Source organism: Ctenopharyngodon idella, chromosome 24 (assembly GCF_019924925.1).
Source record: "Ctenopharyngodon idella isolate HZGC_01 chromosome 24, HZGC01, whole genome shotgun sequence".
Lineage (NCBI taxonomy): Eukaryota > Metazoa > Chordata > Actinopteri > Cypriniformes > Xenocyprididae > Ctenopharyngodon > Ctenopharyngodon idella.
This window is the reverse complement of record NC_067243.1, coordinates 1,866,513-1,890,402: the sequence shown is the minus strand read 5'-3', so window position 1 is coordinate 1,890,402 and position 23,890 is coordinate 1,866,513. Positions and strand designations below refer to the sequence as shown.

The window sequence follows — 23,890 nt, the reverse complement described above, 5'->3', positions numbered from 1 at the left end:
CCTGAAAGATAATTTACACTCATATATTTGTGTCATTTGTAAATCAGGATAAATGCTGCTGAATTAAATTCAAGCCTGTGTGTGTGTTAGTGTGTGTGTGTGTGTGTGTGTGTGTGTGTGTGTGTGTGTGTGTTGGTTTTTGTGGTTTATGAGGACATTGATATGAACACACGCCACACTAGAGGGACATTTTGTATTGTGAGGACAGGGTCGGTGTCCCTCAGCGCCCCTACAGCGCCCCTGTAGGCGGGTCAATGGTACTGCACCTCCTCATGCATATTCACACGTGTATGGAATCGAGGCTTTTGATTGGCTGATCGCGAGAAGTCCTCATAATTTCACTGTGTGTTAATCTAATTGCCACATATTTATAACACTGCCTAAAAAATAACAACAACAACAACAATAAAAACTAAAATAAATCGAATAAAGAGGAATAATCACACAACACCACGCCTTCTTTGATGATCTGTTCTTCGCGCCACTCCCTGTTGCTGAGACAGACACGCGCGGATCATCCAGGTGAACAAACATCAGGTGAGAACTGAGATCAAATTACACCAGCTACACTTCAAGTCTAAAAACGGGTTTAATATTAATTTTATATTACGTTGGTAGTAGTTTGAAATACTCTACAGTTCATTTGACGATTATCAAATGAATTTGCATTAGCAGTTATAAGTTAGCTTTGGTGACACGTGTCTGTATTATTCACAACGCGTGAAGATTTAATTTATTATTAAACTGGTTAATCACGTTATTGCCGTCAACATGTGGGCAGTGTAATGATGGTAACGTTAATGAGGTTGGCGTGTGAATCAGTATAGTTGATGCTCGTTATGTGGTGTGTGTGTCTGTGGCTCACAATAATCCAGTCCCTGTGCAATTCAGGCCTGACGATTATTCAGCAGCCCGAAGCATGCTCATTATTTGTGACTAACTAGTCCTAGTTTAAGCTTTAATTACCCTTTTTAGTTTGCTGTTAGTAATGTTGCGTAGGTGTCTGTAGAGTGTGTGTATGTTAGTAAAATTGATCAATTTAGTGACAGCTGCAGTGTGTTTGAGAAAGAGGAAAGCAGCATGATTAAAACACACACAAGGTCCATGTTTTTACTGTTTAACTACTGATACTTCCTGGTATTACATCCTGCTATGTAAATAATAATAATAATCGTTATTGTTAATAATTTTACTGTTATAACAAATAAAGGTGTAAAACAGTTGATTAGGTCAGTGAAATCTAAAAGTCATGTTGTAAAGTGATTAAAAACATCATGTGGCCTTTGCAGGAGACGGCAGCTACAGCGTCCCGGAGGACCAAATTGAAACCCAAAGCAGGATGGCATCTTAAAGGATGGCATATTTTCATCCATCCTTTAAGATAAGGATGGATTTGAAATAAAATATATAAATGCATTTAAAGGTAACACAGGCCCATGTTTAAGTATTGTTTTAATTCGCCCCTTTTCCTGACTAACGTGTCCTTTGATAGGTCGAGGAGTGTTCAGTTGTCGCCACTTCCAAAAAGGGGACTTCCTTGTTGAATACAGAGGAGAAGTCCTTAATAAACAACAATATGAAAGAAGACACAGAGTTTATCATCGTGCACTTGAAGTATTTTTCTTTGAATTGCGCTATAATATGGTAAGTATATTACAGTACCTCATTTACGATGTCTTGGAAAATGTACAAAGCTGCAGGTCAACCAGAGATACAAAGTCAGCTTTTTCTGACTCTATTCCAGTAGCAGTAATGATGAACTAGGATGAAGACTGGCTGGAAACATGATGTAATTATTCAGTGAAACCTGCGATGACTTATGAGATTCAGTCAGTGTTATTACAGCATGCAGTTAGTGTTGTGTTCTTGCTGTTTCAGGATTGATGCTGCCAGAGATGATGCTTCTTTGGGCAGACTTGTGAATGATGACCACAAGAACCCCAACAGTAAAATGAGAACGATCACTGTGGACCGGAAGCCCCATCTCTGCTCATTCGCAGTAAAGGACATCAGTCCCGGGGAGGAGATAACGGATAACTATGGGGATTGGCCATGGAGAAGCAAGGTATTTACAGAAATGATTTTTTTACCTGCATAGTTTTCTGAGCAAATTAAGCTTCAACATATGGAGTGGTTTTGAATGTTCCCAGTATAGTCAGAGGTTTTAAAACACTGTTGTCATAAAACATAGGTTAAACTCCAAACAACCATGTTGCAAATGGAAATATTATGTAAACCTAAAGATATTCATGCTACTCTAAATGATTGCTCTCTGTGATTTTAAGCGATGTTTGAGTTTGAAAGTGCCTATTGTACTCTAAAAGCTTTAATCTATTTATACTAATCTAAACACCGTTTACCTATAGAGTATGTCATTGATGTGGAGAAGTTAAAGTAGTTCATTTTGAATCCACACAGGTGACTTCTGAGACAGAACAGTCTTATGGTTTGGTGATCCTCATCAAGCCTTAATGACACTCAGCAGGAACTTTATTTGTCTTAACTTCAGTGTTATATAAGGGTTGATCTATCCGTTTAAAAGTGAAAATGCAGTGTTATTTCACATTTGCTTATTAGATTTCTCTAGTAAGCTGTATTTATATGAACCGTAATATTAGTAGACTTCCTGAAAAATAAATTAAGCACTGTTTATTGCATTTGAATCTTTGTTTTATTGTATTTGTCCATTTCTTTGTACTTTTTTCCATGTATTTATTGTATCTTATAAACAATGCATGCACACTGGTGCATTTACAAATAGATGCTTTATTTTGTTCAAACATTGCAGTTTCTTTTGCTATAGATGTTTTATTTTACATTTTGGAATATGAAGCAGTGTTAATTTTTTTTCTTCATGAAAACACAACAAAAAGAACAGATAAGAATACTGTTAAAGTACCAGATCGATAAGCAGTATCGGCAAGAGGAGTAATATGTACCATTTAAGTTTTGGCAAAATGATGCAGAATCTCCATTCGTTGCTTAGTTTGACTTTTCATGCTGACAAGATACTGTCCTCACAAAAAGCCATACCAGTGAGGACTGTGTGCTGGAGTACATTCTCACACATGTTAACTGTTAATCTATGAATTCACCTGTATTATCTGTTATTCTGCAATTAATGTTCCCTAAACTCCTTTTCTCTCTCTCCCACAAGATCTGTACACCTGATCCTCAGCTGACACTTTATGACACTCAACAGGTAATGTGTTTACCACTGGAAATATGCATCCACTTCTTATGTTCTTTAATTGTCGAACACATATTGATTTCTACATCGAGTAAATGGTTAGTTATAAGAATGTTTTATTAACATTTGTCTCATATTTCTCATAAAGCAGTACACATGATTTCCTGCTTTTCTGTGTTTACAAATGTTTAAAAATATTTCATAGGTGATATCTGAGACAGAACGACAGTCCAGTGGTTTGGTCAGCTGTGAAGCAGACGATGGATCAGAGGAGGTGTGTGTGTGTGTTTGTGTGTGTGTGTGTGTGTGTGTGTGTGTAACCTAGGAACTTGTGGTGTGTAAACAATCCGTCCCAACGGACCAACGAACCAAACGATATCATATTTCATAATGGGAAATGTGTTTATAAAATGCAGCAGTGTTTGATTCTGTGATTGAGCTCATTAGTTACTGCAGTTAAAACCAGAGAGCACCTCTTCATCTTAAAATGTTGTGTAATCATGCTTATCCGTGCAAGAACGCTGTCCCGGCGAGCTGTTGATTCCCGCTCTAGCTGCATTATAACAGTCATAGAGTGTTTGTGTGTCTCGACACGGTCTGTTAGACAGCGCTGGGAGATACAGAGAGAGCGCGCTTGAATTAGTGTGAATGTGGTACATAATTTAACAGCGGGAATGACTGCTACATTCCTATAGTGTTTGTGTGTGTCTCGACAGTAGCTACTAAACAAGCCACAATATGCTCATGAAGCGAACCTGTCCATAATTTTAATGGATGATGCAGAGCAAACTCTGACCAATAAGGGGACAGTTGTACACGCATGTGACTTGCATAAATACATTTTGGTACACTTTGAAATATTGCCTTGTGAAAGCAAACCGAACCAAGAAGAAAATGCAACATTATAACAAATGAAGTCCCTGTTTGGGAACGATGCAATCGATCTACAGGTGTGAAAACAGCCTAAGACTGCTGCTTGAAATGGTCGTGTTCGCATTAGCTAGACATGCACTCATTTCTACAAGCACTCAGCCAACATGTACAATGGTATTTAGTAGGGCTGCCCCCGACTAAAGATTTTTCTGTTCGACCAGTAGTCATTGATTTAAGCCATTAGTTTATATTTATAAGGCATAAATCATAATAACCAGCTTTTAATTGCCTATATATAAAAACATAGCCTAATCCAACATGATCTCATGAGAAAACGTGTGTATTTTTACGTAAATTGTGGTTCTACCACACGTACATTTACTTACGTTTTCATACACACAAAAATGTACAACATTGACGTATTTATAGCACTAAAACGTAAAAATACTTGCGTATTAACAGCAAAAAAACGTAAATCATGTAACGTAAAGTGTGAATGTATATGAATTCCCATGTAATAATATTAAAATCGTGGCTTTAATGATTTAACGATGTTTTTAGTCTAATTTATTGAAAGCAGTTCACTCATCTACTTAATATGAAATAACATTTCTGTTCATGACTTGTGCTGCTCGTTTCGGAGGATTACATAATGTTAAACAAGACTACAATTTGAAACCTTATGAATAAAATTTCTGTAATTGTTTAACCATTTTGTAATATTTAGTTTGTTTGCTGTGCGACACAGAAGGCGTTTTCTCCTGCAGCGACTGACAATTCAACCATAAGATACACCAAAGCACAACATAAATTCACAAATCACATCCATTTTATTTGTTCGCTGTACTCCCAATCTTTAGAATCCATATGTTTATAAGGAACAGATCCAAATTCAGCCCTTTATCCATCGATCTTCATCTTCATTCTCAGCAACAGAGACCGTCACAGTCAAAGCTCGCGCTCGTTATGATTCAAATTTGAAAGTAGCGCCACCCTCGAGAAGCGTTTCGACATGGTTTACGGCACTGATATCGAACGCTCATTGGTTCTCACCTGCTTCGTCACAGATTGCGACATGCCGTGTTTCAGTGGATTGACATTTGATATGAGTGCGCGCCTTCACGGAGAGAATCCGGATTTATCATATTTTCATGGATTAATAAATTAAATTCTGCTCTGTACCCTATAAAAAAAACTATTACCGCCAGAGAGGACTGTGACTGCAACTCATCATCATTTGAACTACTTTTGGTACCACTTTTGACATTTTCACAAAAAATAAATGATTGTGATTACGCTTGTTTGTCTGTCACTCTTTTATTTATAACAGTAGGTAGTTTAAAGAAATGGTTATGGGTAGGTTTAGGGGTAGGTGTAGGATTAGTGGCTCAAAATATCGTTTTAATGTTATATTTTTACTAAAATGGTAATTTTCCTACACATTTCTGCACATTATGTTTTATTCTTTTAACATTCTGTATAAAATGGGTAGGTTTAGGTTCGGGATGGGGTTTAGGGATCTTACATTTATCTACAAAACGATAAAATGGAAATTATACATACATTTTTATGACATGAAAGATTCGTAAATATTTTACGTTTTTTCGCTGTAAAAACGTAAGTATTTTTACGTTTTAGTGCCATAATTACGTCAATATTGTACGTTTTAGCACCTTTCTAAACGTACAAAAATGTACGTTTTGTGTCTTTGAAAGTTACGTATTAATACCTACGTATTAACAATGAGACCAGGCTGAATAATCAGCGCTCCAGCGCAAGCGTGAAGCTTTCCACAGCGCATCGGCAGAAGTAATGATTATGAGTGCGTCGTGAAAAAAACAGAAGGCGACCGTCTAAACATATTAATAATTTATTGTTTTCTGTGTTTTCGGCTGCACAACGATGCTGACTCGTCATCTCCACAGTAGTGGATGCACCTACAGGTTTCATACGGATTACATAATCTGAGAATATTTCTTGTGTCTGTGAAGCAAGTATACGCTGCGTTTCAGTTCATTTGTGCTCAAGTTCACTGAGACCGAGACAGAAGAGCATCCCACAACGTTTTGCTGTTATTGTGAGTTTACAGAAATAAAAGTAGACCCTTTACAGTTTGCATTACTCTTATCTGTATGACTAAAATGACAGAGTATTTTAAGTTAAAATGCAAGTGATCGCACCGGCGCCTCCATGTCATGCAGTAAGCGCGCTCTGCACACAAACACTTGGATATGCGCCAAATAATAGCGCACATTTATCTAGGACTAGGCTAACATTAGAGCGAGTGTACTTGTAAAGTTGCTACTACTTACATTTCAAGTGATAAGCCATATCTGCGGTCGATGAATGTTGAATTACACGCGAATGTTTGGATTTCCTGCCGTTAACAATCTGTCCCTTACGGGCTGTGTGACTTCGCCACTTCCTGTGGAGTTTTTTTTTTCTGCGATAAACCAACTAATAAAATCTTGCTCGACTAACGGTTAGTCGACTATTAGGGGCAGCCCTAGTATTTAGTGAAGTCTCAGCAGATTTTTCTAACAAGGAATTAGGCTGAACTTTGTTTATATAAGTTATTTTCTTTTTTTCCACCAGAACTGCAAACATGGCGTAATCTCCTCGGCAGTATCAAGCTTGGATAAATGTAACCGCTGTAGTGGACCCTTTCTGCTTTAAGTGGATTGGTGTAAGATGTAAGGGTCAGTATTTTGTTCTTATAAGTATATAAATATATTTTCTTTCTTTCTTTAATATAAGACTCCATTTGTCTGCCTGTGTCACACTTGCTCAATGTCTGCCTTGAGTTTTGTTTCATGCTCTAATAACTCATCTGTTTAGTAATTTTTCTTATTTTTCTCATCTTTCTTACACTTTCATTCACACTGATTATACACTGTTATTCCACTTATCACATTTTGATTTTTTTTTTTCTTTGCCTGGACCACTTTCTTTTACCCTCAATATATTTGAATCACTCTCTCCCTCCTGTTTTTCTAGTTACATTCTCTCGTTTATTTTTCGATCTTTATTTTTATTTATTCTATCCATCCAACCATCATAATTTCATTTACACTACCTCTAACACTGCAACGTGTTCAGAAGGGTATTTTTGACATCTTGTTTAATCTAACAGTAAGGAGGAGTGATTTCTTTGGAAAGTCACATGTCTTTTTGACACCTGTGTGTTGCTGTAAAAACCACATCATAACTTCATTTCAGTTTGATCTCTCATCATCCACATGGGCCACTGGTGCTCGGACCCTGATGAATGCCACTTGTGGCAATATTTTGTATTTAATCATAGTGTAGATGTACTATAGATGATACAGGTTTTGGAGTTATAGCCGGTCAAAGACGTAAGTCTGCAAATTCTAAACTTTAGCCATTTTAAATTAAAGATAAAGGCTGTTGGTCGTCCGTGAAGTTAGTTATTTGAATCTATAAAGTTTTAAATATGGATATTTTTCTTTAAAAAAAAACACATACCTTTATTTCAAAAGGCCTTTATTAACCCTCTGGAGCCGTATTGATTACTTTGATTATGGATGGATGCATTTAAAAAAAAATGCAGCAAGAAGGGGGTCTCTTCAGTCGTCCAAGAAGCAAGGAAAGAGAGGGAGTGGCATTGTTCACTGGCTTTTAACCTCTGGTCAAAGTCACACCTCTTAGTTGTTGACCGGACCAATGAAGATGTTGTATTTCCGGGCGATAACACGCCTCCTGTCAGGGCTTTTATGATCGAGCAAGATTTACTGGCTGAGTTTTGAAGAAGAACTATTAAAGATTCTTGTAATACTGATGTGTTGCACAGGTATGGACATACCGCATACACAAGCATTTAAATCTTCTCGATACGAACCCATAGACACTAAACATGGCATAATTGAAGTTACCTTAAATGTATCATAAAACATGCGAATACAATGAGTGCAATACAACAACAGCAATAATGGATACCATTTCCTAGGGATGTGCATGTTCATTTATAGAACGGTCTGTCTATAAATTAATGCAGGAAAGTCTGTGTTCTGTGGGGAAAATGCAGGAAAGATGCACGTTTCTGTGTCTCTTCTCTGCTCTTCCATGTGGCAACCACATTCTTTAGCGCAATAAAACTTGTAACTGAGAACTTCTCGGGGGATGGGGGACAGGCCCCAGAGTGCTTTAAACAATTATTGGTTACCTATAACAAATAATTGTGTCTGATTTGTCTCAGTCGTTACACTGTTATCACTGTAAAGCTGCTTTGAAAAAATCTGCACTGTGAAAAGCGCTATATAAATAAAGGTGATTTGACTTAATAAACCATGTTTATATGTTAATCCTGTCTTCAGTCATCTTTATCTTCAGACCCCGTGTGACAGCTTCATACAACAGTAACGTTAATAAAACTTTAATACATTAGCTCATCCTTGAACATGATTTCTGTCTGAGTCCCATTGGATTGCTTTCTATCAGCTGTGGAGGTGAAGACAAAAATGCCTTTGTTATTGTTTTGAATAAGAGACCTCTAGTGGAGAAACTTACACACTTTGACTTCAATGAAAAATAATAAATTAAAGTTGTGTTTTGACAATTTTGTTAGGGTTAGTTAAATAACTGATGACAATGAAAGTAGAATCCCAATAGAGTTTAATCTGAAAGGTAAATTTGTTCTATGACACATACAGGCATATGAATATTTACATACTTAATTGTTATAAACACTATGAATTCAAACTGAATGATTTCACTCACATACAAGTGAAAATGTCCTAAATGCACATCTAATTAATGGAGTTATTGAATAAAGCCCCATGAATTACAATAAATATTACATTTAAAATAGTAAGACTTGTAACAACATGCCACTCTGGCCTTCTGTGCCAAATCTGGAGGCCCATCTTACCCAAAAAGTCTAAATTTTACTTCAAAATAAAAACTGTAATCTCAACTCTAAAAACATGAATGTGTCCACAAACCCCTCATTAACAAAGAGACATTAAAAAAACTTCTTCTTTATAATGCATATTTCTTCAAATGAGTTTCTGCCTTATCGTGTGAACCATTAACATGATGGCCCATTGCTATGAATCACTGCTGTTTACAGTGGGCAGGGAAATTATTTTCAAATGCTAATTGTGTCATCAGGCTGTTTGGTCAGGATTGGTTGTCTGTTTGGGTGCTCTGATCACTTAAAGCCCTCCACAGCAGAGAGAATTCATTACATCTGTTCTGCAGTGACTGAAGTCTCTGAATGAACTTTCATACTCTTTCTGGAAAAAAGGATATTTGAACCTTGAAATGGCTTCTGAGAGGTAAGTACGTTTGTAGTCTAAACCGTTTCCACATAAACAGTCTGTTGTTAAGTGAGTTAATTACAAAACAGCATTTATTTGCATTTAAATGCATTTGAATTACACACGGTATTGGTAAATATGCTACACATAATATAATGAAATATTTAATATTGCATGATGCATGGTTTCCAGATATTTAACCTGATAAACTTTTTTATCCGGTAAACTCCTCGATCTCATGAGTCCCACTATTCTTATTGAAAGCTTCATCTTTGTCAGCTGTTTGATGTATTTTCTCCTAAAGGGTTCTTTCACCAGACCAGTGCTGGGCAATCTTGCAGTCTGCTGAAAATGACTTCTTAACAATCATCGCTAACTTAATGATTGATTGGAGATATATCGGATCTATGACGAGAGAACGAGAGCAGCTGGTGGTGCATTTCCTGGAGGCCATGGTGATGCTGCTGTACCTCCAAAAGCCAGAAGTGGTGAAGAATATGACTGTGAGTGGTTTAGTCTCAGTGATGATGATCTCTTGTGTAAATCCAATATATTACTTCTGTTTTGCTAAAAGAAGCACTATGAGGTGGCTATCATAATCATCATGACATTTGGAGCAAACACAGACAACAATGTAGCCTGTGATGTCAATGACCCACATAACTGTAGATGAGGTTGTGAAATAGTCAGTTAAATCTCGTCAGTTTCAGTGTTTGATTGAGAGTTTATTGGCTTATTATTGTTTGAACTTGTTTGCAGGTTTCTGATTGGCTGAACCGGACATACATTGAGGGAAATCATGAACAGGCTATGGTAGAAGTAGACAAGTGCAATGCCTTCTTTGTCATGTCAAATGAGGAGGAAGCGGTAAGTTCAATAAAAAAAATATGTTCAAATGAAAGTTCTTAGATCTGTCAGAATCTCACAACCTCTTTTCTGTAGTGGTTTGATACGTACTACGAATACCTGCGTTCAGAGATGATCAAGAGGAGGCACACGAGATGCAGTTTAGATGAAGCTGAAAAATTCTTCATATCCTCTTCAGGGAATCCGGTTGACAATCCCTCTCAGGATCTAAAGGAGCTGCATGACGAGTGAGTGCATAAAATACATGGTTTGTGCACAGTGCATAGTTTGTTTTTTTAATTCAAAAGTTGGTTTGTAAAACATTTAAGTTTTTTGCAAAACCTTCTTTCATTCTGTGTTGCAGGTACTGGCTCCCAAGCATTACCACCGATATGGCCAGATCTTCTGTATACGCTGCCATGCTCAAATGTGATTTGATAGATGATGAAAAACTTTCAAAGTACTTCACCTACTGGACAGACAATTACTGTAGATTATACGATGTTCTCAATCATTCAAGTAATTTGCTGAGATGTACAATTTTGTTTCTTTAGGCCAGCTGAGCCCAAATGGATGAATGCAAACACAGCTTTTCACTTGCTGAAGATGTCACATCCAGTAACGGTGCATGCAACTCTTCCGGAAAAAGCTGCACGAATGCGAATCTCAAGGAAATATGAGAGCCATTGCCTCTCGCTCTGGTGCGCGAATCAAAAGAAACTCCGTGTGGGTCTTGTGCTTGGTAAGTTGTTCATTCAAATCTAGAAAATTGATATTCCATATTTAGGTGTTACATCAAATTTGGTATTTTCATGTCCCAGGAGTTGAGTTTTATTAAACAATGATATTTATTTTGAATTTATTAATTTTTTTATCGCATGAAAAAATAATTCTGTCAAAAATTAGTTTCTTCTTCACCCAATGACTTGTGAGTGGACGCATGCACATAGAAACAAACAGGTTTACATATTAACATAAAAAAAAATAATTACGATGTGCCACAAGGCTCAATATTTGGTCAGCTGCTTTTCTTTTATTTGCTTCTTTTGGGAGACAAAAAGAGTGAAAGTGTGATTTAATTGTGTATTTATGTTAGCTATAAAATTAGGTTTAACAAGACAAAAAAGTCAGCCATTTTATTTTTAAATGACTGAATGCGAGAATTAATTTTACATTTTTTTTTACATTAAGTGCCACTAACTACTATGTATTTACATCAAAAATTAGTACACTTACAATAATGTACTTATTGTGTTGATGTTGTATTGTGAAAACGCTTGTATTGTAAACTGCTATTGATGTGGGATACAGGTGAGGTTAGGACAGGTTTGGTGGGATGGGTAGGTTTAAGAGTGGGGTAAAGAAAGGTCAACAGTGTAATTATAGATGTAATTACAGAAATTAATTACATATATAATTATATACACAGGTATTTTTAAAATATGAGTACAACGTAAAAACATGTACTTACACAATAAGTGCATTGCATCAAATGATTTATTTAAATGTTAGTAGTTAGTAGTTAAAGGGTTAGTCCACCCAAAAAGGAAAGTTCTGTCATTAATTCGGTCCGGACGTAGAACCTGGAAGCACTTCAACGTAAATAGCGTAGCAGAATGAGAGTGGAGAGATGAATTTGTTGAAAAAATTTGTTATTTTTGTTTTGTTTTTGTGCACAAAAAGTATTTATGTTTTTACTACTTTTCTGGACCTTGAATGTGGTAATTTCGTTGCTTTTAATGAAGGATAAAAAAACCTCTTGGATTTCATCAAAATGTCTTAATTTGTGTACCAAAGACAAACAAAAGTCTTTGTGGTTTGGAACGACATGAGGATGAGTAATTAATGAAAGAAATTTCATTTTGGGGTGAACTAACCCTTTAAGGACACCTAATATAAAGTGGGACCAATTTAATTAATGACAGAAATCTTTTAAACACGATATACAATGCCTGACCAGAAAAGGTACGCTAATATTTCATTGGAATGCCTTTAGGTTTGATTGCTAACTTTAACTCACATTTGTCTTGGAATTGTTTCAACAACCTTATGGAACATTTGTATATCAATCCAGAGTTCCATTCTTTTTTAGCCGATATCTTGTATTGACGATGGAAAAAAGTGGAATCACTCTGTAAACTCCCGAAGATTTTCAATGCAATGTCAGGACTCTGTAGACTCTCTATTGTTAAACACTAATAATAGAGTGAAAATACTTTATCAAGACTTCCATATTGCTAAAATTGTCTGAAGTTGAAGGCACACGTGCAGATAATATCATCTTGTTTTTGCAGATACTTTTGGCGTACGTCAGCCATCTGAGAGAAAAGTACACAGCTGGATTGAGAAGCAGGGATGGATGGAGAACGTACCAGATGCTGCTGAACTTGTGAAGGACTGGAAGCCTCCACGAACCATCCAGGCAGCAACAGACAGCAAATACATCCGAAGGATGAGCCGCAAGCAGTGCTGGAAAGGACTGCAGGTGATGGACATAGAAGGCAAGGGTCCCAGGGTCGTCACCACCAGGCCGTTTGCTTGCGGTGAAGTGATCTGTGACTACCACGGCCGGCTGATCTCCAGGGAGGAGGGACTGGAAATCTACCAGAACAGTGAGGGAGAAGCTGGACATTTGTTTTTCTTTACAGACAAAAATGGACAGCTCATGTGTTTGGATGCTCACGAGGAGCACTGCGAGTGCCATCCAGACAAAACTACGTTTGGAAGACAAATTAAACATTCTGCCAAACGGGCCAATCTCAGTCCTAGATTGTACTCTGTGGAGGATGAACCAGTCATACTTTTCATGAGCACACGGAACATTCAGAGAGGTGAAGAGATCCGGTATGACTATGGAGACAACAAAAGGTCCTACGCTGGGGACGGTCTGGATTTGATGCCGTCCTAACTGAAGTTGGACATTATTTGGATTATGCAAAGGCTTTTTGTAAAAAAAAAAAAAAAAAAAAAAAAATTCTGGATGGAACTTCATTGTTTTTCCTTTTTTATCTAGAATACATTCAAATTATGATGACATAATTGTATAAGGCAATTACATTAAAAAAAGTATTGATAATTGGTCTTGTCTGTGGGGGAAAAAACGGCACGTTAGCATTAATAAGCCAAAATAATCACACAACAAACCTTTTTTTTTTTTTTTTTTTTTTTTTTTCTGACAATAATTCTCAGCTATTGCTCCAAAGAGTATTGTTCTTATGTTTTATGGATTATTAACACAACATTTTTTAAATTGTAAGTTTTTCTCTGTTTGTGAATCACTTTGTATAAACTCTGTTTAATATATAGTGTAAAGCATTAGTTACTGATATTCTAAATTGTGTACTAGTCAAGCTAAAAGTAAAATCTTAATCTTGAGAGCCTTCAAACTTAAGTAAATAATGTACAACAAATAATTTGCATTTAAACCCATTTTTAAGCATGCATTCAGTCTATTGTCTCAGTTGTGTGGTGCAAACTGCCCCAGTTATGTTCTGTCTCCTGCACACATTCACACCTCTCTGGCTGGGATATAGTCACCTTTATTTATAATGCAGATTTAATTACAATGCAGATTGTGCAGATTTACAGTGATAACAGGATAATAATAATTTCTCTAAAAGAAAATAGTGTCATTGTCCAGCTTAAGTTCAGTATTGATTCATTCCGTTGTAAAAATCAATAGTTATTAACTTAGTTCATGTATCAATACAGCGGCTCTGGAGAAAACAGTGATGTCAGCGTCCAGCTCAGTTCACATAGAATGGTGTCAATGCAGGCGGATCAGAAACATTGTTGAATTTCAAGTTGAATGTCAAGTGTCCCCAACTAATCAAGCCAGAGGCAACAGCGGCAAGGAACCCAAACTCCATCAGGTGACAAAAATGGAGAAAAAAGCCTTGGGAGAAACCAGGCTCAGTCATTCAGTTCTCCTCTGGCCAACAGTGAACGGTGCAGGAGTATGATCATAAACATGCAGTTCTAATTATTATTCTTTGTCTTCTAATTGTTATTCTTTATTATTCTAATGAATGGTCCTCTGCAGCCATCTACTTGTTATGGTGGTAATTTCTTATAATTTTTCATTTAAAAGGGTTTGTTTTCGACGAGGCAGTGGCGCCTGCAGCTGTACTGCTGTACACAGTGTGTACCATGAAAGGGCGCTAATTAATGCATTTATTATAATAAATAATATTGCTACAGTAAACCACAGATGGTTAATGTTTCAAACCAGGCTCAAAATGAGTAAACACTCTCTAAAACAGCTAAACTTGATTGAAACATTTGCAAAAAGGCCTAAAACTGTTGAGTAGGGCTGGAGAAATGAAGCCTCTTAATCTTTGGCTACGTTCACACCAGAGATGAGCACTCGAGTTAGTGACTCGGACTCGAGTCGCACTTGAGTCGCATTTTAACAGACTTCAGACTCGACTCGACACAAAAGACTCGTTAATATTTTTAAAAAACAACTCAAGTCTTTTACCCTTGACTACTGATATAATAAATAAAGAATCTGTGTTGTGTTTGAATGGTTTTATAATATCTGATCACAGATATTCCCCTGTGGCAGATCGGACTCTTGTCATAGATCTGGTCACGTGTGTCCGTGTATCGCGCGTGAACTCCGAAATGTCACAAGAGTCCGACATGACACGTGACGGGATCCACCGACTAATGCTCTTTCGTTTGGGTTTATTAACATGTCAGATCATGTCTAGATGCACAGAATGCGGGAAAACTATTAAAGAAAGAACGACAACATCAGATTTAATGAGACATCGCATCCACAAAGGTTAGTGGCTAAAACAGCTAGCTCTTATACTGTGGTGTAGCTGCAGGGGTCATCTGGATAGCCAGCTTGTTAAAATATGAACAAAAAATCTAGCCTTTAAACCTAGCACTACGTTTTATCAATCTTTTCTTAATGTGTGTCCATAAGAGAGAGAAAGAAAGAGATGTTACTCCATTTTTACTTAAAGCTCATATTTTTAACGTATCGCAGCATGTGTAGAGTTTACTATTGACTTACACATCCCGAGGTTTGATATTTTCTGATAATGACTGTCTTCAATAACAAACTGCTGTATAACAAACCGACTCACTGGCGCCATCTTGCGTCCGCTAACGACTGTATTGAAAATGACTGCTCGTGTTGCCAGGACGACTGTTTTGTACGTTGTAATGGATTATAAAGTAACAAGCTGGACGTACATTATCCCTTACAACATAGGACCTTAATTTCTAACAAAACAGATGACAGAAAGATCATATTATTTTGTCTATATAATACAACTAGATTTAGAAAAAAAAAAATTGGATTTGAGTATTTTTTTTGTTTTTTTTTTAAATGACTCGAGACTCGACTTCAGACTTGACTCGGAGTGGGGCAGAGCTAGGGGTGGAGCTAGGGGTGGAGCTAAGGGGGCTGGAGCCCCGAATGTTCTCACACTCTCACTCAGTCACTGTCCGGTCTCGTTTGCACTTGGTACTCACCAGTCTGCTTACATTAAGGACTCCTCTGACAATACTTACCTGTCTCCCCTCGACTCCTCGTTGTCTCCTCGTCTCCTGTGAAGTTCATCTGTGTCTGCTCAAGCTTCAAGTCTGCCATCCGTCTGCCCATCCTGCAACACCAAGACAAGTATCAGTTTATCAGCCACTCCAGTCAACGTGTTAACCTGTCTTCACTCACCTGCACTCTGTTTGATTCTGGTCGCTCAATAAACTTTAATACCTGCATTCCTGTGTCGCTGTCCCCTTCTGTGTACGTAACAATCAGCTGGTGATCAAAATAACAGCGTAAGGGTTTATGTCTTTCAAGTGAATAAATTAGTACAAAAGTATTGTAATTTCCCTATACTGTATTGTAAAGTAACTACTTATAAAATTTTCATTTATTTTACAGTGCATTTGTTGCAATATATGGATATTACTGTCATATGAATAATTATAAAGGCCTAAATCATTATTATATTTTCATTTTATTGTAATAATTGTTTGGCATCCTAAAACACAATGTAGACTGAGACTCTATATCACAACTAAAAAGATGTTTGAGCCCTCTGTAATGTCCAGGTACAAGTCAATGCTGTTTCTCTGTTCAATCTGCACTCTGTACATGGGTTGAAGCTCTTAATGTTGTGCTTCCAAAGTGCACCAGATTGATGCATTCAACCTTAAAATGTACAAAATTTTCTTACGGGGGGGCATGACCCCAGACCCCCCAGAGCGACGGAGGTACACCCAATAAAGTTTTACAAAATCCTGTGGGAAATAATGTACATTTCATGAACTTAACTCAAGCATACTACAACAAAGCTCCTTTCATGTCAGTAAAGCTGTTAACAGAACATTTAATTGTCATTGGACAAAATCGATTTGGGCTAAGCCCCGAATGTTTACAATGTCTGGCTCCGCCCCTGAAAAAGACTCGTGAACATCTCTGGTTCACACTGTCAGTCCACATCAGATTATTTGTGTAGACGGAATCTGATCTAGAATTATTGATGTCCACACTGTGTATCGCAGCTGTTCAGATCCGATTTGTGTGTCCATGCTGCTCTTTCGTTTTCCTGAATATCTGCATTGGTTTCTATGGAAATGACGTTGAGTTGGTAGCATACGTGAAAATAACAACCGCAACATGGAGGGGCTTACAATACAGATGTTGTCTTATTTACAACATGACAATGTGCAGCCGCTGGCGCTGGACTACTGCGTCTTATGAGGCAATGGCAGAACCATAGGAGGCTTTTTCTGTGTGTACCCTGAGATAAAATCCTGGTTCGTTTTTGAACTGGCCCCTCGGACTCGAGTCGCATTTTAACAGACTTCAGACTCGACTCGACACAAAAGACTCGTTAATATTTTTAAAAAAACAACTCAAGTCTTTTACCCTTGACTACTGATATAATAAATAAAGAATCTGTGTTGTGTTTGAATGGTTTTATAATATCTGCGTCACAGATATTCCCCTGTGGTGATACGATGTTACACACACACACACACACACACACACACACACACACACACACACATACGAGGCGAGGCGAGCCTCTTAAAGCAGCCGTGAGTTGAGCACCTCTTTTAAGCCTTTTTAAATAAAAACATCTGGAATCTCAGTATTAATCGGGTGACTCCCAGCAAACACAATAAGGTTGTAAAAACATTTTTTTCACGTCGTGAAAAGGTTGTGTTAACGTTTTTATCCAACGTATTTAATACGACAGATGTCGGGGTTTTTTTTACGTTATAAATACGTCTTTTCAAAACGTTGCAGAAACGTTTTTTTAACGTTGTTTTTACGTTAAAAGTCACCATGCGACGTTCTGAAAACGTAGATATCACGTCTTACCTGGTACTTTCTGGACGTCGTCTTGCACCTTCTTCTTAAAAAGAGGCTGGAAATCTTTTCTCACAGGTGTTTTATACTCTGTTCAGCACTCTGGACAACTTTGCTGTGTTTAAATGTGCTATATAAATAAAATACAATTTAAATCAAATTTACTTAGTTAAATTTTGATTAACTTGGTTTTTAACTCATTCACCCGAAATCACCAAAACAAGGTTTCCCTCTTGTGGGGACCCTTGAGGTGTTCCTCACTGCATGTGTTCTACATCGGTCTTTCGTGATTCCTCTGTGAAGTGTAGTTGATTTCCATTGGATTTTACTTAACTTGTACACAGATTTGCTCAACCATCGAAAAGAAGAAATAAAGGTAAGCAAATTTTTAAATTATCTTATTAGTTACAACATCAATGGACTGATTGATTTCCTTATAAAATTAACCAAAATTAACCATTATTCCATGGTAACCACGAATTAACCATGGTTTTACTACATAAACCAAATCAATATGCAAAACAACAACAAAAACATTTTACTGTTTACTATAACACAACCATGGTTAATGTTCGTAAGGATTGTTAGTACAACATGATTCTGGCACGGAATAAAGAGTACGACGAAGACGAAACAACGAAGAGAAATTTTATTTTTTAAATTAATTTTTAATCCAAATAATTTAAGGGAAACATTCTTAACATCACTTAAACGACTTTAAGACAGAACAATTGAAAACAAGAAACATGGAACTATAAATACTAAACCAGGACTAATTAATTGACACATTAACTTTGTGTGTCTTCGCTGTCGGAGTGGAAGAGGGGAGGAGACCGAAATTCAAATCACTGCAATTAAATCAGTTGTTTGTGCTAACAGCCTACTACAGTTAGTCCATCACATCATTTAATTTGTGAATCAACATATGAAAGTGTAGCTACCTGTCCAATTTGGGTCTGTGAAAGAAGAATAAAAAAATGTCATTATTATTATCGATTGTTCTGGTCTTGCTAGATTATGCAGGCACTAAAGCATTTTGTCTCAATCACTAAGCGCACGCATAAATTTGTGTGTGAAATCCAACACGCCGCGTACGACCGTTTTTAACGCACTAATCTTGATTCTCCAAAAACTCTCGAACTAAAATTTATTCTAAATTTATGAAAATAATTATGGAACAACTGAAACTATTTAGCATTCATTCATTCATTCGTTCGTTTGTTCATTCATTTATTCATTTATTCATTCGAAAACCGAAAGGGAAAACGAAGATATTATGCTTCATGACAGGATTGTTCAAACATACATTATTACAGATTAAGTAAAAATATAGGCTATCAGCAAGTTATATGAGTAAACCGATTAAAATAGCCTATATGCGAGAAAATAGCCAACGCAAGTTTGAGAAGGAAATTATTCTGTATACTGTGTTCGTTGCTACTGAATTTTGATATATTGACTGAGCTAATATATTTTAGCCTATAGGCTAAAATGTTTAAGCCCGTGTTTGATAACTTGTAGACCTTAAAACGTATGCACGTGGTGGAGATTTTTCGTTTTCTGCGTATTAATACCTTACGGAATAATTCACGCAGTTATTAATGAGACCCATCGTCTAACACATGTTTCCTAACCAGTGTGCCGCGATATGTTGTCAGGTGTAGTCTACCGTGAAAAAAATGAACAAATTCCAAATAATATTAAAATAAATACTAAAAATAAGAATGATCACATTGTCGCTGTGGGCGGAAACCTTGTATCTCTATATTTCGTCATTTTTGTTTTCATCTCGTGTTTTAAATGAATGGTCATCCTTCACGTCTGTATGTGTGTTTTACAAATATGTAACAAAAGAAAAACATTTAAAAGAGGTTGTGACTAAACCTTGTAACTCCATTGGATTCTCAAACGGTCGGACAAACCTCATAACTCCACCCCGCCTCAATTTTAGAATGAAGTGCCGCAGTTTGAAGATGGTCTGCGATTGTTTGCAATGCGAGGGTAAACCCTTGTGAAAAAATACTATTGGAATTTCAGTTTATCCTTTAGGATCTTATCGGATTCTTAGAATCCTACTGGACATTCTGATATATTTTAATGGAATTTCACTTTGTCCTTTAGGATTTTATTTAGAATCATATTGGACATTGTGATTTTATTGAATGTAATTTTACTTTGTACTATTAAATTTCTTTTTTTAAATTGTGTTAATTAATTACTTTTCAGAGTAACTTTACTTTTTAGAGTAACATAAAGAACTGATGTTTGAGTCAGTAGCCTACAGCGGTTTTTCAATTTTCTATCATGAAGCACTGTTTTAAATATCCTGAGATTTCAACAAGAAAAACTGAGCACCCATATAACCACAATAAACTTTGTGAGGAAGCCCTAACACGCCCCCTAGTGGTGTGTAGCATATGCAGCTCAGTCAGGTGCGGACATGCAGAATCGGCAGCTTCACATTTTAGAAACCTTTTTTTATAATTATTATAATAGTATTCCTAATATTTAATATATTAAAGGGATAGTTCATCTAAAAATAAAAATTATCCCATGATTTACTTACCCTCAAGCCATCTTTTTTCAGACGAACACAATCAGATATATATTTAAAAATATCCTTAGTCCTCCAAGGTTTATAATTGTTGTGAATGGTAACACACATTCTGAAGACAGAAAAAATGCATCCATCCATAAAAAAATTAATCCATACGGCTCCAGGGGGTTAATAAAGGCCTTCTGAAGCGCAGTGATGTGTTTTTGTAAGAAAAATATCTATATAAAACTTAATAAATTCAAATATACAAGCTTCCGGTAGACGACTGTACACATACTGCGCACATCAATTTGGGCGGAAGAACAACCTTTGACCTGAACGCAATGATGCAATAACGAACATGGAGGCGAAGACAGAGAGCAAAACAAAACACTGATCACAAATTAGAAGTCTAAAACAAGAAATTTTAAAGAGAAATGTCGGAGGATTTTGATATAAGAGAAGAGGAGCTTGAGTTTGTTGCCCAGCCGTTTTTGTTCGAACCGTGAGAGGCGTCTGAGCTTCTGAAACTCCTACATTCTGCATCGTACATCGCGTCACGGGTTACTCATTTGGCACAAGTCAACTTGAGCATTCTGCGTGTGGTCATCTACCGGAAGCTCGTTATTCGAATTAATAAAGTTTTATATATGGATATTTTTCTTACAAAAACACATATCTTCGCTTTAAAAGGCCTTTATTAACCCCTCAGAATGTATGTTACCATTCACAACCACTAATAACCTTGGAGGACTAAGGACATTTTTAAATATATCTCGGATTGTGTTCGTTTGAAAGAAGATTGTCATATAAACCTAGGATGGCTTGAGGGTGAGTAAATCATGGGATAATTTTTATTTTTGGGTGAACTATCCCTTTAACAATAACAATGTATTTACATTTACCATCCTCAGTGTCGCTTTCAAAACGACTTGGTCGCTTGTGCGCTCTTTATTTTATCATTTGGGAGTCCCCATCTGTTTCAACATTTGAAAGCTCCTCAGCACGTTTCAGGTACTTCAAGGCTTTTTGGTAATTTGCTAAAAAAAAAAAAAAGTTGACCAAGTACATGGAAGCTAGTACTGTTGGTGGACTATTAATTTGCCGAGAGAGTAAATGTAAAGTAAGTAAATGAGTGTGCTGTATAGGAATAGATGTAAAAGAAGAACAGATAACTAATAGGCTAGAAATGTGCACATTATGCATGACCTGTTGAAATACATAAGTGAATTATTAAATATAGTTTCAGGCATTTTATTTTTAAATAATCTGGTCACAATACTGACAAAGTAAATAAATCCATTTGTAAGTAAATTAGTCTATAAAACTCATAATGTTCCCATTCAGAGAAATCTCTAAACCCTCATAGCTTGCATGTTAATGCAATGTTAATGTTAATTAATTTACATTCAGGAAGTCACAATCTGATTTAAAAATGAATGGATTAATGGGTACAATTATGGGTTTTTTTTTTTTTTCTTTTAGGTAAAACTGGTTCACTTTCATGAAATGCAACAGAGCTGCTTGGATACTCGTCAACTTGGTCCATGGAAGAAAAAATAATCATATTAAGCAACATGAAAGCCCTCGGATTTTACCAAAAATATCTTCATTTGTGTTACGAAGATGAATGGGTGTGGAATGATAGAATTTTTTGGGTGAATTAACCCTTTAAAGCATTTTAAAATCTATCTAATTTAATTATTTGACCCCAAGTGTACCGTCAGAATTTAAAATCAGAACTAAGGTTTTAACAGAATTTTAACAGGTGTTCATTGTAATTACCATTTCACGGTTTACTCTTACATGTAAATGATTTTTCTGAAATTCTTATCTTGAAAAGTTTCCAAGTCTTGGCATCTGGCAGTTCTCCATTCTTTGCCTTCTTGGTTGGCTCAGATGGAGGCCAATAGCAGCTCAATCCCTGTTTGTACATTTGGACAAATACCCAATCACAAACCAGTCAAAAAGTGAAAAGGCTTTCACAGTGTTATACACAGTCCGTATAGTCTTAGTGCTTTATCACAAAACCTAAGCAGTAGCGATACTTACACTTCCATCTGCCACAATCCATGTTCAGCAAACAATTGCCACTGTCTTCTCTTTTTCAAACTCAACCACAACGTAGGTAATCATCTAAAAAAAAATTTAATTTGGCTATTAAAAGAGCAAAAGGCACAGGTATATATATATATTTAAATTGTACACTTACAGATATTTTACAAAGTTGATTTCTGGAATCAATCCTGAATAATTGGTTTTAGTCATTCTTGATTACTATCATTTTTTGCATATTGACATGCAACAGTTAGGGTTGCATGATTTCCTGATTTGTCATCCACATTCATAATTTTCATAGGGTTGAAAAATGTCCATGATCTGTGTGTAAAATGTAAAGAAATATAATCTTGTTCTTATCAACATGTTCAGTCATGATCACTTGAGATTTAAGCTCCGATTTTAATACTCTCCTAATTGTTGTCTCCTTTGCTTTGCCAACATAGGAGCCCAGGATGCGAGAATCACAGGGTTCTGTATAGAGGGGAGCCGTCTCATCATAGACCCTACAGAGTAGTGTTTGTCTTTCCAGACCATCTTCTTCAATGACCTCAAAGAAGGTCTGGTCGATTCCAAAGAAGTTGTTAGGTCTTGTACTCTTGATCTGTGCCTCTGGTGTTCTCTTCTGCATGTTTTGCCCTTCAAGAATTCTTCTTGTGATTTGAGCCAGTGGACTTCTTCCATACTAAACCATTTTTTTAATTTTTGGTTGAAGCTTTCAAATGCAAAAGCACTGCATTCATCCAGACCCTCAAACTGTTTTGCAACATCTGCAATATGGAGCATCTGATGGACATTGTACACAAGAAATCCCTCTCCATACAGGTCTCTGCACTGTAGCACAAAGAATTTCAGGAGATCCCTTGCATATTGCCAGTGTTTCCTTGTGAGACCTGGTTGGACAAGAATGTACATTGCTGTGGAGAAGCACATGAAGTTGTCATACAGCTCTTGTGTCAGAATTCCTTTCAGGACAATCTTTCCTGTGTACAACATTAGTTGTCTGTACTCAGTTGCTTTCCATCTGTCTGTTTCATTCAGTCCCCTGGGGCGCCTGGCAAACACATCTGGAATGCTGTTTCGGAGATTTTCAAGTTTGCTGCTTACAATGGCTATCTGTCCAGCAGACATCCTTGTCTCTTTTGGCCCTCGCATCCATGTCAGGACAAGTTTTTTTTGTCACTCCAAGACATGCTTGATGCATGTGATCAATAGGGAAACCAGAAACCATGTCAATATTTAGCTGGCAAAATGGAGTTTCTTGTTCTCCATTGTGGTGCTCTTCCTGCTGCTTTGTCTGAAAGACCTGTCAGTACGCAGCTGTAGATTGTCCACCTGCCGGTATGTCATATGCCCCAGCCACTGACCTTTCTGATTGCATCTGTCACATCCATAAAACCCTGAGTATTGCTTGATTGATTTGACGAAGGCCTTGGCAGGTGCATCACAGATAATGCAGCTAATTTGAACTGGAATGTGCTTTTCTTGGTACCACAGACCATCTTTCTCCAATTTTGTAATTTCCTCGACTGTGTCACACAAAAACTCCAAATCACAGGGCTTTGAATTTCCACATGTGATGGCCACAGGAAATACATCTCTCGGTTTTAGACTAGTGCTACAAAGAACTGACCAAAGGCAAGTTTTTGAACTTTTAAAAAGAGGGAGGCCATCGATATGAAGTCTCAACTCTAAGATTTGCATCCTTGCGGTTGTTTCGACAGAGTATTTCTGCATGTGATTTTTCTACTCCAAAGTAGAAATACTCC

The 23,890-nt window shown here is 36.8% G+C and overlaps 2 protein-coding genes across 6 annotated transcripts in view; both read left to right on the top strand.

The window, feature by feature from the left end:
* Nucleotides 1-8,280, top strand: part of LOC127507149 (uncharacterized) — an 80,781-nt gene extending 72,501 nt beyond the window's left edge. Inside the window, exons 2-4 of one of the 5 annotated variants that reach the window (XR_007928252.1) lie at nt 3,158-3,202; nt 3,396-3,464; nt 6,659-7,450. The gene's annotated coding sequence lies outside the window, so the exon portion shown is untranslated. Of the gene's footprint in view, nt 1-3,157; nt 3,203-3,395; nt 3,465-6,658 lie in introns of all 5 variants that reach the window. The other 4 variants (XR_007928254.1, XR_007928253.1, XR_007928250.1 and 1 more) reach the window with 4 other exon arrangements.
* Nucleotides 8,281-8,926: 646 nt separating this feature from the next.
* LOC127507695 (uncharacterized) lies at nt 8,927-22,638 on the top strand. The gene is made up of 7 exons (XM_051884988.1): nt 8,927-9,360; nt 9,647-9,845; nt 10,102-10,209; nt 10,285-10,436; nt 10,553-10,648; nt 10,743-10,930; nt 22,568-22,638. Exons 1-7 carry the CDS (start codon nt 9,347-9,349, stop codon nt 22,636-22,638), a joined length of 828 nt encoding a protein of 275 aa, XP_051740948.1. The 5' UTR covers nt 8,927-9,346.
* The last annotated feature ends 1,252 nt before the right edge of the window (nt 22,639-23,890 follow it).